Consider the following 14,366-nt stretch of genomic DNA (forward strand, 5'->3'; position numbering starts at 1 on the left):
CTCATGGGATATATAACCCATTAATGCTGATTAGTGTACTAGCTTTCTTCTTGCATTTGTTTTTTACATATTAACTTATTTGATTTTCTAATATTTTTAGTGTAATTATCAGACTTTTATATTTCATACCTAAATAATAGTTTCACCTATATGCTTGTGTACTGAGATTTTGCTGCTTAGATAACCTCCTGCCCCAAAAGTCCTTGGTCAACCAGTTGGACCAAGTTAATACTTCTTTCAGCTAGAGCACAAAACAAGTTTCAGTACATCACTTTCTTTTTTTTTTTTTTTTCTTTTGGCTTTTATAAGCAGCATTTAACTATAGTACATTTTAAATATGCATGCTGTTAGTGTATTTATCTTTAAAATACACATGCTATGAATTTTTAAGTTTATTAAACTTAGAAAGAAAATGATAAATAATAATCTGGCAGCAGGCAAACAAACCCCTTCTTTCAAAAAACAAATCATTAATTGAAGCTGTTGTGATGTATCTCATTCTTTGTTTGCTCAAGTTGACAGTTACATATGCTAACATTTTTAATGTAAAAATATGCTTTACTATTATTATTTTGAGGATTTACTAGTATTTTATATAAAATATTAATATGTACTGTTTTTACCTGCTCAATACTGAAATGTTTACAAAGCACTTTTTACAGATTTGGGGAGATGGAGATAGATACTTGAAATCTGTAAAGGCTGAATATTTTCCTCCTGGAACATGTCTGGGCTACCAGGGAAATAAGTGATTTCTCACAGTATCGTGGCATCAGTGAAGATCATGAACTAAAGTAACAAACTAATAATGTGAAAATGGCTGTTTGTTTTCCTCTGCCATTTAATATATGAGTATATGCTAGCTCAGTCATTATATAAGAAATTAGCCCTGGTTAACTTTCTGAAGTCATAAGAAAAAAGTATGGTTTTAAACTTATTCTATGCTATCATATCTGTAAGTGTAGGTTTTTGAGACACATTTGAAACTTGGATAAGAATTAGCCATTTGTCTTTCTTCTCGTTTAAAATGCTTTTCTCCCCTTAATATATGCACACTTGTCTTGTGTCCTGTTTGTTTTGTTTTGCATTCTTCTCTTAGCTCTGTTTGAGGTGGCCCTATAAAGATAAGTTTTGTTATATTTAACCCAGAGTTTTGCTCACTTGTCTTCTAGGTTACCAAAAAGAAGGGGGAAAAAGATTAATCATTCATATTCAGGTGTTTATCCCAACAGATAAATAGAAGACAGTATTTTCATCTCCAGTGATGAAAAATTACCTTTATATATTTAATCAATTCTTGAGGCTAGTTACACAAATCTCAACTTTAAAAGAAAAAAAAAACAAAACAGTAGTACTCCTTTGGAAAACTCAAATGGCTGAGTTTCTGTTTTCTCAGGGTTCATGTAAGGTAAGAAAGGAGTTTACCATAAATGAGATGGGCTGTCTGAACAAAGATGAAAAGTCCATATTAATTTTCTTCCTGCCATTGGATTAATCTAGGATCTCGAAGAATCTACCAAGGGGCAAAGGTTTGGAGTGGAAGAGGTCCGAAGAATTGATGTTGATTTTTTTTTTCCCCCCAAAAGGAGAGAAGACTGACATTTGGTGGGAGAAGAGAGAATTAAGTGGAAGTTAAAATAGCTAAGTAATGACCTTGGTAGGAGTGGAGGTGGGTCTGAAGGTTGATTTATATCAGTAGTAATAGAAAATGTCTTTCCCAAAGATTAGTGAATCTTCTCTGAAAAATTAAAGATTTCTTTCTTTAATTTTTAGTGTATTCGATTGAGCTGGTTATCTGCATATGAGTTTCTGGTTATAATTATATGGCAGTATAGATGTAACTAAAAATGTTTGTTGTTTAGCCAAAGCTGAATAACCATTATTTTTGAGGATTGTTATACCTATTTGTGTAAGTGATTGGCAATGGGAGACTCAGAAATATTTTGTTTTTCATCAATTAAGTGAAAATATTGCTTATTCTGAACTATTTGTACTCTTAAAGTGGTATTATTTTCTTGAAAGTATCAGTAGCAGCTTTATTGTTTGCTCTGACCAGTAATACTGTGGTTTTACTTCCATTTAACAATTTAGTCATTTATCAATGAACATTTAACCATCAACTTTTTTTACTGTTTATGAAATAATCATAAGAAAATTTATTCAGTTAGGTATTTTTATAGGTATTAAATGAAGTGTTCTAGATGATATAAACAATAAAGCCTGAATATGTGGCTTCCATCCTCAAGGAACTTACAGTATAGTAGAGATGATAAAAATAGTATAAGAGAAAATGACTTATACATGGCAGTATATCAGTTTTCATTATGGTCTTGAAGGGCTATAGGAGCTTAAAAAGGTAATTTGGTGAGGGAAAGTTTTGTAAAAGAATTTAAATGGAATACTTCACTGGAGAACTTGGGGAGGTGTGTATTCTAGGAAGTGACATGGACAACAAAAAATGAAGACATGAAAGTAGAATAAACCTAATGGGTTCACAAATGGTGAAAAAAGTATTACATTAACTATAAATCCACATTATAAGGCACTCCACATGTAAGGCAGGAAGCTTTAAATTTCATGTAAGACTTGGAGGAACAATATAAACAGGAATGATATGATAAATTGGGCTAAAATATAGATTTCCTGACTTAATGCTCTCTCATGGTAGATTATATTGCAGTTTAAAAGTTGGATATCGTAGATTCTGTTTTAAACACCTTTATTAAAATATTCACATACCATATAGTCTACCAATTTCAAGTGTACAATTCATTGATTTCACAAAGTTGTGCATCTATCACCAGTCAGTTTTAGCGCATTTTCATTACTCCCAAAAGAAGCCCCGCATCCCGTAGCCATCACCCCTCAATGTCTCCATGCCACCAGCACGAGGCAACCACTAAATCTACTTTCTGTCTCTGTAGATTTACCTGTTCTGGACATTGCATATAAATGGACTTATACATACGGTTTTCATTGTGATAAGTTTCTTTAGCATAATGCTTTCAGGGTTCATCCATGTTGTAATATGTATTTTTCATCCCTTTTATTGCTAAATAATATTCCATTTTAAGGATATACAACATTTTATCCATGAATTCATGGGCATTTGGAGTTTTGGGCTATTATGAATACTGCTGCCATGAACATACATTTATTGCACTTGTTTTCAGTTTTCTTGGGTGTATACTTAAGAGTGGAATTGCTGAATTACTTGGTAACCATGTTTAACCATCTGAGGACCTGCCAGACTGTTTGCAAAAGCTACTGTACCTTTTTACATTCCCACCAGCGGTGTCTGAGAGTTCTAATTTCTTCACATCCTCACCAACACTTAGTATTTTTCATGATAGCCATTTTAGTGGGTGAGAGGTAGTATCTCATTGTGGTTGTGATTTGTGTTTCCCTAATGACTGGTGATGTCCAGCATCTTGTATGCATCAGCCGTTTGTATGTCTCCTTTGAAGAAATGTCTGTTTGGATCCTTTGCCCATTTTTAATTGGATTGTCTTCTTACTGTTGAGCTGTAGTTCTTACAATTCTAGATAGAAGATATATGATTTATAACATTTTTTTCCATTCTGTGGATTGGCTTTTCACTTTCTTGATGGTGTCCTTTAAGGCACAAAAGTTTTTTTAGTGTCGATGATTTTCAGTTCATGTATTTATTTTTTTGTGGTGTGTGCTTTTGGTGTCCTATATTGGACATCATAAATTCTTAATTATTGCAAACATTTTCTAAGTATCGCTAAATGCCCAGGCAAACAAAACACCATGATTTAATGAAAAATAACTAAAGCCACTAACTCATATTTGGAGTTATATCCCACCTCCTCTGGTCTTCCCTGTATTCTGTCCAGATCCATTAGTTGGAGGAACTGATGAAAAGAAGCAAAGACAAAAATCAAAAAATAACTTTAAGTGAAGCATTTTAATTTAAAGTACTATATTTTGAGAATCATTTATGAGAATTTATTATAATGTTTGTTGTGGGTGTAGTGTATTTCTCATAAACTGTACTGTATTTGGGTAATTCACATTTTATAAACTTTTACCATGAAGGAAGTAGTAAGTCCTTCATTTCTTACAGATGGCTAAACTGAGCTCTAAAGAATTTGAATAATTTACTTGCTGCTAGAGCCTTTTCCCTGGGCAAGTAATAACAATAGAAGCAAGTCTTCATCACTCTTGTAGCATCATCTCTTTGTGAAGATAATTTTCAAGGTTCTAGCTTTTATTATTTTTACTAGAATTTTTGTTCCTAAACAGTCGTTAAGGTTTATAAAAGTTCACTTGAAGGAAGTATTCTAGCCACAGTCTTGAAAAAATATATTGATTTCACTATCTTATTGCTCGGGTCTGCATCAGTATAATTACCACAAATGGCCAGCTCATGCTTTCCTTTTTTACATAATTCATTGTATTCCTAACATTTCAAAATAATTTATGGTTTTAAATCATTGTTATTCAACACATGTTTATACTTGCCCATATATAATACATATTTTATGTCTCATTAGCTTGTAAGCTCATTGAGAGAAAGGTTCTTGTCTGTTGCTGGGTTTTTTTTAAGTCCTTATAGTTTTTAGCAGAACACTTACTATGTAATGGGCACAGAAAATTTATTTGTTTAATGAATGATTCATTCTTGCTGGGTCACAAATTTGAAAGACAAAATTAAAAATATTGCCAGTTTAGAGTTGCACAGATTAAAGAAAGCGGACATATATGCTTTAGACAATTAAAGCTTACTGAAATTACAGATTCATTTTTTAAAAGCCAAGGAAATTAGGTTCATTTTCCATAGCTTAAAAATAAGTTTTTCTACTTTGAGTTTTTATTAATGCTGATGCTTTACCAACACTTCCTACCTCTGAAACAAGAAATAGCATGAAATTATATTAGTCAAAATGACTTTGCCAGAAGTCAGTACCAGGTTGGTAAAAAACTAGTACATCTACCTGAAAGGTTGAACTTGATGCTAATTCTTTCAGGATTAAAGATAAAGATAAAGATACCTAAATTTGAAGTAAGCCTTTTATCAGAACTGTACATAAAATCTTTGTTGTTGTCTGTCATCTATCAGCTTTGTGGATTAACCATGGCTAATTTTTAAATATAGTTCCAGTATACCTTTGGTGCCTTGAACACTTGGAGTTTTTGTAGTAAGCAAAACATAATTAAAATGATAAACATGTTGCTTAATAGTCCATTGCCAAGTACACAGAGAATTCTTCACTTTTTATAATGTTGAAGGCTGTGTGGTACAGCCCTGAATGGTCTTGTAAATTCCTTACAAATTTCTTAACATCTCTAACTCTGTGTGTGAAGTCAGAGCTAAAACCAGAACTCCTTCCTGTCTTACGACTCCTACTATAACACGTGCTGTCTCACTTCAGGAAAACTAAAATTTCACTCTTTTATGTCTAATTTGTAAATAATTCACCAAGAATACCATTTCAAACTTAGCTCAAAACAACTGTCAAAATAATAAATACTGATTTTATGAACTTATTTTTTAAAAACACTTGGACATTCATTTCCCTTTGAATAGTGATTTTTACATAGTCCCTCAGCTTTTGTTCAGTAAATGGAATAGTAAGCTATAAATATTTAAAGGGCATAACTTTTGTGGGTCCTTACAGTTTCAGCATTGAGCTAGTTTTTGAAGCAGAACTTAAAATTTGAAGACAGTTTTACTCTTTAGTCAACACAAAAATTGCTTTTCTAAAAGTAACTATATGTAGGGGGTGTATAATCCTTTTTTCCTTGAAAAAAAATCTCCAAAAATCCATTTAGTAGAACTTGATGAGTAGATGTGTATATAGGATCACTCCTTTGAAAGGCTTAAGGTGTAAAAATCTGTAAACATCACGTCAGGTGGGTGTTTGCAAGGAAAGAATGGCTTGAAGAGATGGGATAAAATGTTATCTAAAATAATGCATAGTCATGGTTGCTGCTTTGCTAAGCAACACTTTTTGTCTCTTGGTTACCAGATATGTGAAGGCTTATTTCAGAGCCATGAAGGAAAACAATGCATATATATTTTGCCAATACTTAAAAAAAAATAACTTTGATTTGAGAAAGCACTAAAGTTTTCTTATTGAAAGGTACCATAGAATTAGTCACATATTCTAGGATGGCTGTCATAAATCATGCAATACATTTCTATAAATCAAATAACATGTTTCTAATTCACTGCTATTAAGTAGTTCCTTTCAGGACAGTGTCTTTCTCATAGCACATGCTATACATTTAAAAATAATTTTACTTAGTAAGATTAGCATTCAGATATACTAGTAATCATAAAACTGCAATAAATCAAAATATAAATATTGAACTTAAAGCATTTTCTCTGAGTTGAGTGCAATAAACACATAAACCAGGTAATTAGTTTCATTAAATAACATTGAAAAGATTTCCCTTTGCTATATGCTGCCTTCTTTTTTGGTAGTGGTTGGGTTATATTGGCATTTACTATTAATACAAAGAATTTATAAAAATGTATGAACACATTTTCAAGATTTTATTTGTCTTACAAATGATTAAATCATATTGATTCAAAACACAGAGAATTAACTTCATATATAACTTTTCTTGCCTTCCTCTAATATCTAGACTAGAGGCTGAGGTATGGATTTGTTCTCTAATTGAGGGAGAATAGACCTTGGCAAGAGAACAGAGAAAACTTCCTGAAAACTGTCAGAATTTACTTAGTTTGATAAAGACACCAGTTTGTTTTATCACATTGTCCTGTTTTCTATTTTGTTAGGGTGTGATCAGTTTAATCCAATGTTTTCTAGTTGAAGTTGATATGTGTGTTGAGGGATGTGTGTGTACATATATATACATACATGTATATATACACATACAACATCTGAATATGCTGTTTTGCTATCTGGTTTCAGTGAAAATACGCTGTATTTAATACCAAAAGACTACTTATGATTAGCGTCAGAAACCAGGAACATTGCTAAATTGCCAGCATTGATTCCATACGTCTCAGTTCTGCTAGATTGGACATACTTGTGTGATAAAGATAAATGATACATATTAAAGATTAACAGCCCCCAAAAAATTATAAGGGAGAAAAAGTAAAGGGAAAGAGACAATGTAACATAATTATTGGTTTCTGGAAAGCTAAAATCTGTTGTATAGCACGTGCGCATTTTGCCACTTTCTTTAGTAAGACATGTCGAAGGTGTTAAAGAATATTAGCAAGTCTTTCAAACAGTTACAATATCCTAAAAACTAAATAACAGGTACCAAGTAACTATGTAGAAAGTATGTATTGCTCATAGATGTTTATAGATATACTTCTGCAAAATATTTTTGGTAATACATTTGAGTATGACAAAACAGTTGCTTAGTTTTAAAATCATGTGCCCAAATGTGCCTTTTGCTATGGTTACCCTGAAGACTTCTTTGGTTAAGACTTCTGCTTTGGTAATTTCCTTAAATCCCTGGACTTTTGAATCCGTAAGAGTTCAGAAGGAATCTGCTTGGTGTAGGTAGGGTGCAAGGGAGGTTTTGTTGTTGTTGTTCCTCATTTATAATTAAGGTCATTTGCATTTTAAAAATCAGCATGTATTCATATGTTGTTAGTTACAAATACATTATTTCTTCAGAGTCAAAATTCACGATTCATTTCTTTGAATACTTACTCTCCTAAACTGGATTAAAATGGTCATAGATTTAAGGGATTAAAAAGTAGACTAGGCTGTGGAAGAGATAGGTTTATTTTTCATAAACTTGAAATAGAATGTTTAGGATTGTAAGGACTTGGTCACTTAAAGGTCAAAATATTTAAGGAAAAAGAACAAGGTGAAGATTTGCATCATTCTTTCCTTCTTCGTAATGATTGTTAGCAAAACTAATGATACGGGCTTGCTTTCTTGTTTGATGAGCTTTACTTAGCTTGGTAGAGGCAGATAGATATGGAAATAATGCTGCCAGAAAATTGTCCCTGACTTGGTATGTAGTTTCTGTAAAAGTGCTGAGTAAGTGAATTTAAATGGTAGTTTAAATCAGTGAGGGTTTCACTGGTCAGCTTTTATAATCTTGAAAATCTCTCCAACATCCTCCCCAGCTTTATTTTTTACACAACATTTCTCACCATATGATTTATTCTACATTTTACTTGTTTACTTTCCCTGCTCCCACACACTAGAATATAAATTTACAAGGGCAGAGTTTTTTAAAATTATGTTTTGTTTCTTTATCCCCAGTTACTTGAACAGTGCCTGACGTAAGTGCTCAGATACGATACTGTAGTTACAATGTATATAATGTAAACTGTTCAAATTGAAGTATTGTTGGTTTTAGAAAAGTGAACGAGTTATTCATTTGAATTCCCTCAGGATATATTACTATATAGGGTAGAAGTAAAATCCATTGCAATATAAAAATTCTGAAACCAGTAACTTACTTTAAGAGACATTCTCATTTTGCCATAGTAGTTGCTTTGGAGTAACCATTATGTATTATCATTCCTTTTCTCTTTGTTTGTATACAAAATCTGACACTAGCCATTGACTCTGTCATTTCTCGTCATAATTTAAGCCTTTTCTCCTACCATTTTTCTTATCAGAAAAGTTCTCCTTTCTCCCCATATTTATCAATACTGTATTCATCCTCAGTACCTCTTTGGCATGCCATCATTCTTATTTATTGCAGAACATACTCTCTTTTAAATGTCATGGAAGCACCTATTTGGTACTTTGTTGGGCTGTTCATCTAAACTACACTTTAAACTTTAAATATCTACTGTCTTTACTCTGTAAAAGGGTACAAAAGTGATATAGCCCTAGTCAGAGAAATTTCTTGAAGCTTTCTAAGATGGAAAGGAAAGTTAAGAAAAAGGACTATTAAACTATATGATAACTGTAACAGTAGTTATGATGAGCAATATAATGAGTAAAAGAGACACTGTCCACCATATGAGAGAATCTTTATTGAATAATTGTCTGGTCTTGTAACATTTTTTAAAATTACTGCTAATTATCTCAAGTTGTGTTGCATTATCATGATTTTATATGTATAAATGGTAACATTTCTGTATTTGCCCACGTTCAAGAGGCTAGATGACCTATTTTTAGTTTCTTTTTACTATATTACTATATAGTAAAAGGAAATACTTCTTTATACATTATTTTATTAAGTGGCCTATGTAATTATGTGTGTGTGGTGTATATGCATCTTGTGGTGTCATTTCCTAGGATCAGAGCATTTAAAAATAGAAAGATCTTTTAATCCATCTCCCTTGTTTTTACAGATGAGGAAATTGAAACAAAAAGTTTGATTTGTCCAGCGAACAATTGGTGACAGATCCAGCTTTCCACCAAGTGTTAGGTTCCCTTTCTCAACTACTTATAGCAGCATTCATTGTTTGTCTCAAAATTGGGTGAATAATACTACAGAATCACTTTGTGTTTTATTTTTCATATTAAGAAGTAAAACTCCAAACACCATTATAGCAAAATGGTATGTATCTTTCTGAAGTGGTTTTAAATTTTTTGTTTTAGGAATGACACTATTTTGTAATTTGCTATAAATTCATAATTTCCAAAGGATTATGTTAATTTTTAGGGATAAATCATGAAAATCCCCAAGTGTTAAATATATCAATCCCAAATAAATTTTTAAAATTCAAAATTATTTGAAAAACAAGAATCACAAAACTATCAAGCTAATACTAGATTTTCAGTGATTTCTGAGATCTATTCTGTTTGTAATGTTCCAGGCCCAATATTTATGGAACATTCTGTGTTCAGATGTACATGATCTTTTTATTATAATGTTGTTCAGTGTTTTTGTTTTGCATCCCCGAAAAGCATTGACTGTATAATGATTAACAATTTCCTTTCTTCAAACAACTTTGGAAACCTGCTCTATTAATTGGTCCTGTGTCTGCATACTGCACTGCTGGCTAGATTGCTGCTGGATTAATAGAAAAATATTGTACACATGATACCATAGCATCTCTTCTCTCCCCACGTGAAGATATAAGCAAAAAGAACAAAAGTTTTCAAAGTCCAGAATTAATATACCCACATCAAATGCTAGTTTATTCTACTTGGGAGACTGCTATTTCAGTACCCTCCAGGCAAAAACCAAAGAATAGAGTCAGTGAGTTTCTCATCTGATAGAGATTGTTTTTCCTTAAATTATTCTCACCTCCACTTTGAGAAAGACCTGAATTTTCTGATGAAAGACAGTATTTGTACTGTTGCTCCAGTCATTGACATCTACGCAAGCTAAGAGTTATAAAAATGAAGAAGGCTGTCCCCTCCTCTGAAAAAAAGATCAGTAGTCTGCCTGAGTGAAATGGTAATGAAACACTGACGCTTGACATGGGGGAGGGATCCTATCCACTGTAAATATCACACTTTGTTTTAAAAAGAAGGAATATATTATGTAGCTGGGGAGGGAAGAAGTATGCAAATCGCATTCCTGTTTTGAATGAGTCCTTGTAACTATAATTACTTATGTTAGCTAGTGGTTTTGTTCCTTTATTATTATATATTCATAAATAGTTTCTGAAACAAAAAGTTGTAATGATGCCCTATACCTTAAATGTTAAAAAAAAAAATTTAAGTATCCCAGATGTATTAAACAAAAACAAAAGAAATATGGTCTGTACCTTAGATTGCTTTTAATTAAATGGTGGAGTGAAACTATATGGATGACAACATAGGTAAAAAAAAATGTGGCTTGAAATAAAGTCTTTTAAAAACAGTTTCATATACTCTGTCTGCGAAGGAGGTATTGTGATGATAAATTTGTATTTATCTTCATTTTCATTAAAATGATGACTTAGGGGTGAAGATGGAGAAAAGTATGGATTTCTGCTTTTATTTGGCTTGATTCAGTACTGTCCTCTAATGGATTCATTTACTTACTAAGATTAGGTTTTTTGCTTTCACATGTCATTTTATTTCAGACCACAAGTGTGCACAACATTTAGGATACATAAACTGTTTTGTTGTTGATGTTGCTTTCTGTTACTTTCAATGTCTTAAATGTTTTAGTTTAAAAGAACACAGATTGTAAGTATACAACGGAGTGAATTATCACAAGTGATAATAAAGTTATTTCATCACTTTTTTAAAAATTAGTTATTTTTACTCTTTGGAAATGGATAACAATTTAGGCAAAATTTAAACAAAGACAGTACTTTCATATAAAAAGTATTGAATTTAAAATATTTTGTCAATAGGTATCTCAAAATCATGATTGAAATACAGTTTTTGGGTCATAGTTTTAAAATGTTATCCATGACTTCTGGTATTAAAAGTTTTTACATTGTATGAGTAATGCTAAATCTTTGCAGAAGAAAAAAGATTAATACTAAAATATGTAAAAAGTAAGGCGAAAGTCATCAGACTATACACTTCTGCTAAATTTCCCTCTACTCAAAGCTACACTAAGCTTCCCAAATCTTTTTCCATGTACACACCTTTACAACAATGTTTTACTTGTTTTTAACATAAATTGGGGTCTATTTTCCAGTATATTTCATGACTCACCATTTCACTTGGTCTGTCTTGGAAAGCTTGATGTGTCATTACATAATAGACTTCATTCTTTTTTATTGCTTTAATTTCTTTAATGGTCTTCCTAATGATGGATACTTGTTTCCAGTGTTTTGCTGTTATCGAAAAAATTCTACAGTGACTATCCTTGAATATATATATACGTATATATATATATATATCTTTGTGAACTAGTCAATAATAAGTTTCTTATTGACTAGTACTTTCTCTGTATTCTAGATGTTATTGTGTTAACTATATGTGGCAGATATTTTCTCCCTGTGCACTTGTCTTGGTGGCTTTTGCTACATGAATGTCTTAAATAATTATGTAGTCAGGTCTGTTGACCTTTGCTTTGTCATCTGTTTCATGGATTCTGTATTTCTAAATTATTTATATTCATTTCCAAAGATATTTTCACTTCCATTTTTAGCTGTCACTTGTAAAACACTTTTCTTTTTATAGAACCCTGTAAATGATGGCAAAATGTATTAGTATGTGATACATTCTAATGGCATGTAGTAATCACATAAGGGTCCGTGACAATTTTGATTATCAATTTTCAGAGTTATAAAATAAATGTAATAAATTCTGGAAAAGCATTGGGGTTTTGTGTTATTTATGGAATCACTGTAAGTAGTCCTCACTATTAATAAATTCATTTTTGACAGGTAATATGCTAGGCATGGAATGATAGCAGTAGTACACAAGTAAGAAGTAATCCTTTTCATCGTGAATTCTCTACAGATGATCGCTTCCCCAGTTACCAGAAATTTCTCTAACCTACGTGTAGCTGCTGCTGCTAGGACTTGCCCTCCACTTACTTTTTCTGCAATCCAGTGCCACATTACCCAACAGATACACTAGCCATTCGCAAAGCAGGGTCCCAAAGTAAAAAAAGATCAGCCTTTATTAACTTAATCCAGAATTTTGCAGTTACAAAATTGTAAAACTGTTTTAGTGTGTGTGTGTGTATAGTGTGCATACTATACATAGGAGGAGGAATCAGAACACTAAAGTTTTCAGTGTTTGGGGCCTCTAGTTTGGCTCTGTGACTATTTAGCCCACCTTTTATCTTGATATCCTACAACTTGGGCTCTTGAAACTTGGGCTTATTTTGTCCTACCACCAGTAATTTCCTGTGGAAGTAGCTTATAATTTTTCCGCTTCTTCCCTATAGTAGGAGGGGATACCCTTATAGTAGATACCATGAAGCCAGTATCTCATAAGTCCTGTCGTCAGCTCACTTACATTCTTTACCCTCTCCATACCTGCTTGGTACAGTTTGAAAAAATTATAACTTCGCTACTACCCCTCCTCCCTTTGTTAGTAGGGGTGATTCATGGAAGAGAGGAATCCCTTCTTACATCTAGATGGAGTAATATCATTGGGAAGAAATAGCAAGGGAAAAGGAAGGTGGTTTTCTTTTTTGAAGGGACTAAAACTTTTACACTCAGCAAATTTTTATAATAATTCAGCTACATTATATTTTAACTAGATTTCTGAGTGCATTTGCTAACCTAACAACCACATATACCTATTTATAACTTGAAATTTGCCTTTAAAGTCACAAAAGCGCAAAGCACAGTAGTGCTTGTAACACTCTTCCATATTATTGTAGGTGACTAAATGACCATGGAATCTGGAGCAGAGAACCAGCAGAGTGGAGATGCAGCTGTAACAGAAGCTGAAAACCAGCAAATGACAGTTCAAGCCCAGCCACAGATTGCCACATTAGCCCAGGTATAAAATACATGGAATGATTCCAAGTTGTGTCTCTTCCAAGAGGAATATGTTTCAGACAAGGGAATTTAGTTTTTATTACGGAGATATACAGAGACTGAGCAGACTATCAAAATTCTGTTTACTTAGTATTTGCCTAATTTTAGGAATGATAGTATTAATTCAGTAGCGTAACAAAAATGTATTGTTAAACACTAGTACCCTATTTGTAGTGACATGATTCAAAGATAATTACATTTTAACTGATGGGTAGATTGTCTATTAAACAAGAGAAGAAAACCTAATATGACTGCTTTTTTCATATCACAGATTTATTTTGGGGCATGCCAATGCAGATAATCTGAAAGGCTAAGATTGCATATGCTTAAACTAAAAAATAGGATAAGCAAATAAATGGGCAAACAGGTAAATTTCAAGGATAATAGTAGTTTTTGTTTCCTGTGTATTTTAAATATAATTCATAATTCTTTTATTTTGACTAAAAGATTCAATCTCTACAGTTATATTCTCTCATCCTTCTTTTCCTTATGTATTTTTCCGCAAATATTTTATTAACTATTTGCATATATATGAGTAAGAAAGGTGGTTGATACAAAAACCGAATAACAAACATTAACCAGCAAGGTAAGAGAGTATGATACTGCCTCTTTCAGATAAAGGTTCCCAGGAGAAAATAATCCTAGCAGAGGCTGTGGGATGTTGAGCTTCACCTTCCCAAAGAGTTTAGCAGTTTTCCCAGCAGAGTCGCTGAGCAAGAATGGGACCTTGGTAAATAGACAGCGTACCACATTGAGCTGAAGTGGGGGCCAAAAACTGGACCTCCAGCAGGAATATAGTCAGAAGGGGTGGGCTGCTCTATAAGATCACCAGGACCCACCTCCAGCCCTCAGGAGTAGAAGACGCTTGGGGGTGAAGTAAATGTACTCAGGTGAGGTGGATGCAGGAGCACAGGAGAGCCAGGACTTCATCAGGGAAACTTGCACAGATAAGAATCGGGGCTCATCCCAGCGTTCGGCCCTCTGGTAAAAAGATACGCTGCCAGCAGAGATCTTGATGATGCCAACCCTCAACATAACCTTTCTGTTGGGT

At 32.8% G+C, this 14,366-nt stretch overlaps 1 protein-coding gene across 6 annotated transcripts in view; it reads left to right on the plus strand.

Annotated features, from left to right (window-relative positions):
• CREB1 (cAMP responsive element binding protein 1) overlaps positions 1 to 14,366 on the plus strand; it is a 59,243-nt gene that overhangs the window by 4,434 nt on the left and 40,443 nt on the right. For all 6 annotated transcript variants that reach the window (XR_002136985.2, XR_012498939.1, XM_074341067.1 and 3 more), the window contains exon 2: positions 13,156 to 13,277. Coding sequence is in view for 4 of the 6 variants with exons in the window: in XM_074341067.1 (XP_074197168.1) it covers positions 13,164 to 13,277 (114 nt within the window). In the remaining 2 variants the exon portion in view is untranslated. The remainder of the gene's footprint in view (positions 1 to 13,155; positions 13,278 to 14,366) is intronic.

This window comes from Rhinolophus sinicus, linkage group LG01 (genome assembly GCF_036562045.2).
Source record: "Rhinolophus sinicus isolate RSC01 linkage group LG01, ASM3656204v1, whole genome shotgun sequence".
NCBI classification, from domain to species: domain Eukaryota; kingdom Metazoa; phylum Chordata; class Mammalia; order Chiroptera; family Rhinolophidae; genus Rhinolophus; species Rhinolophus sinicus.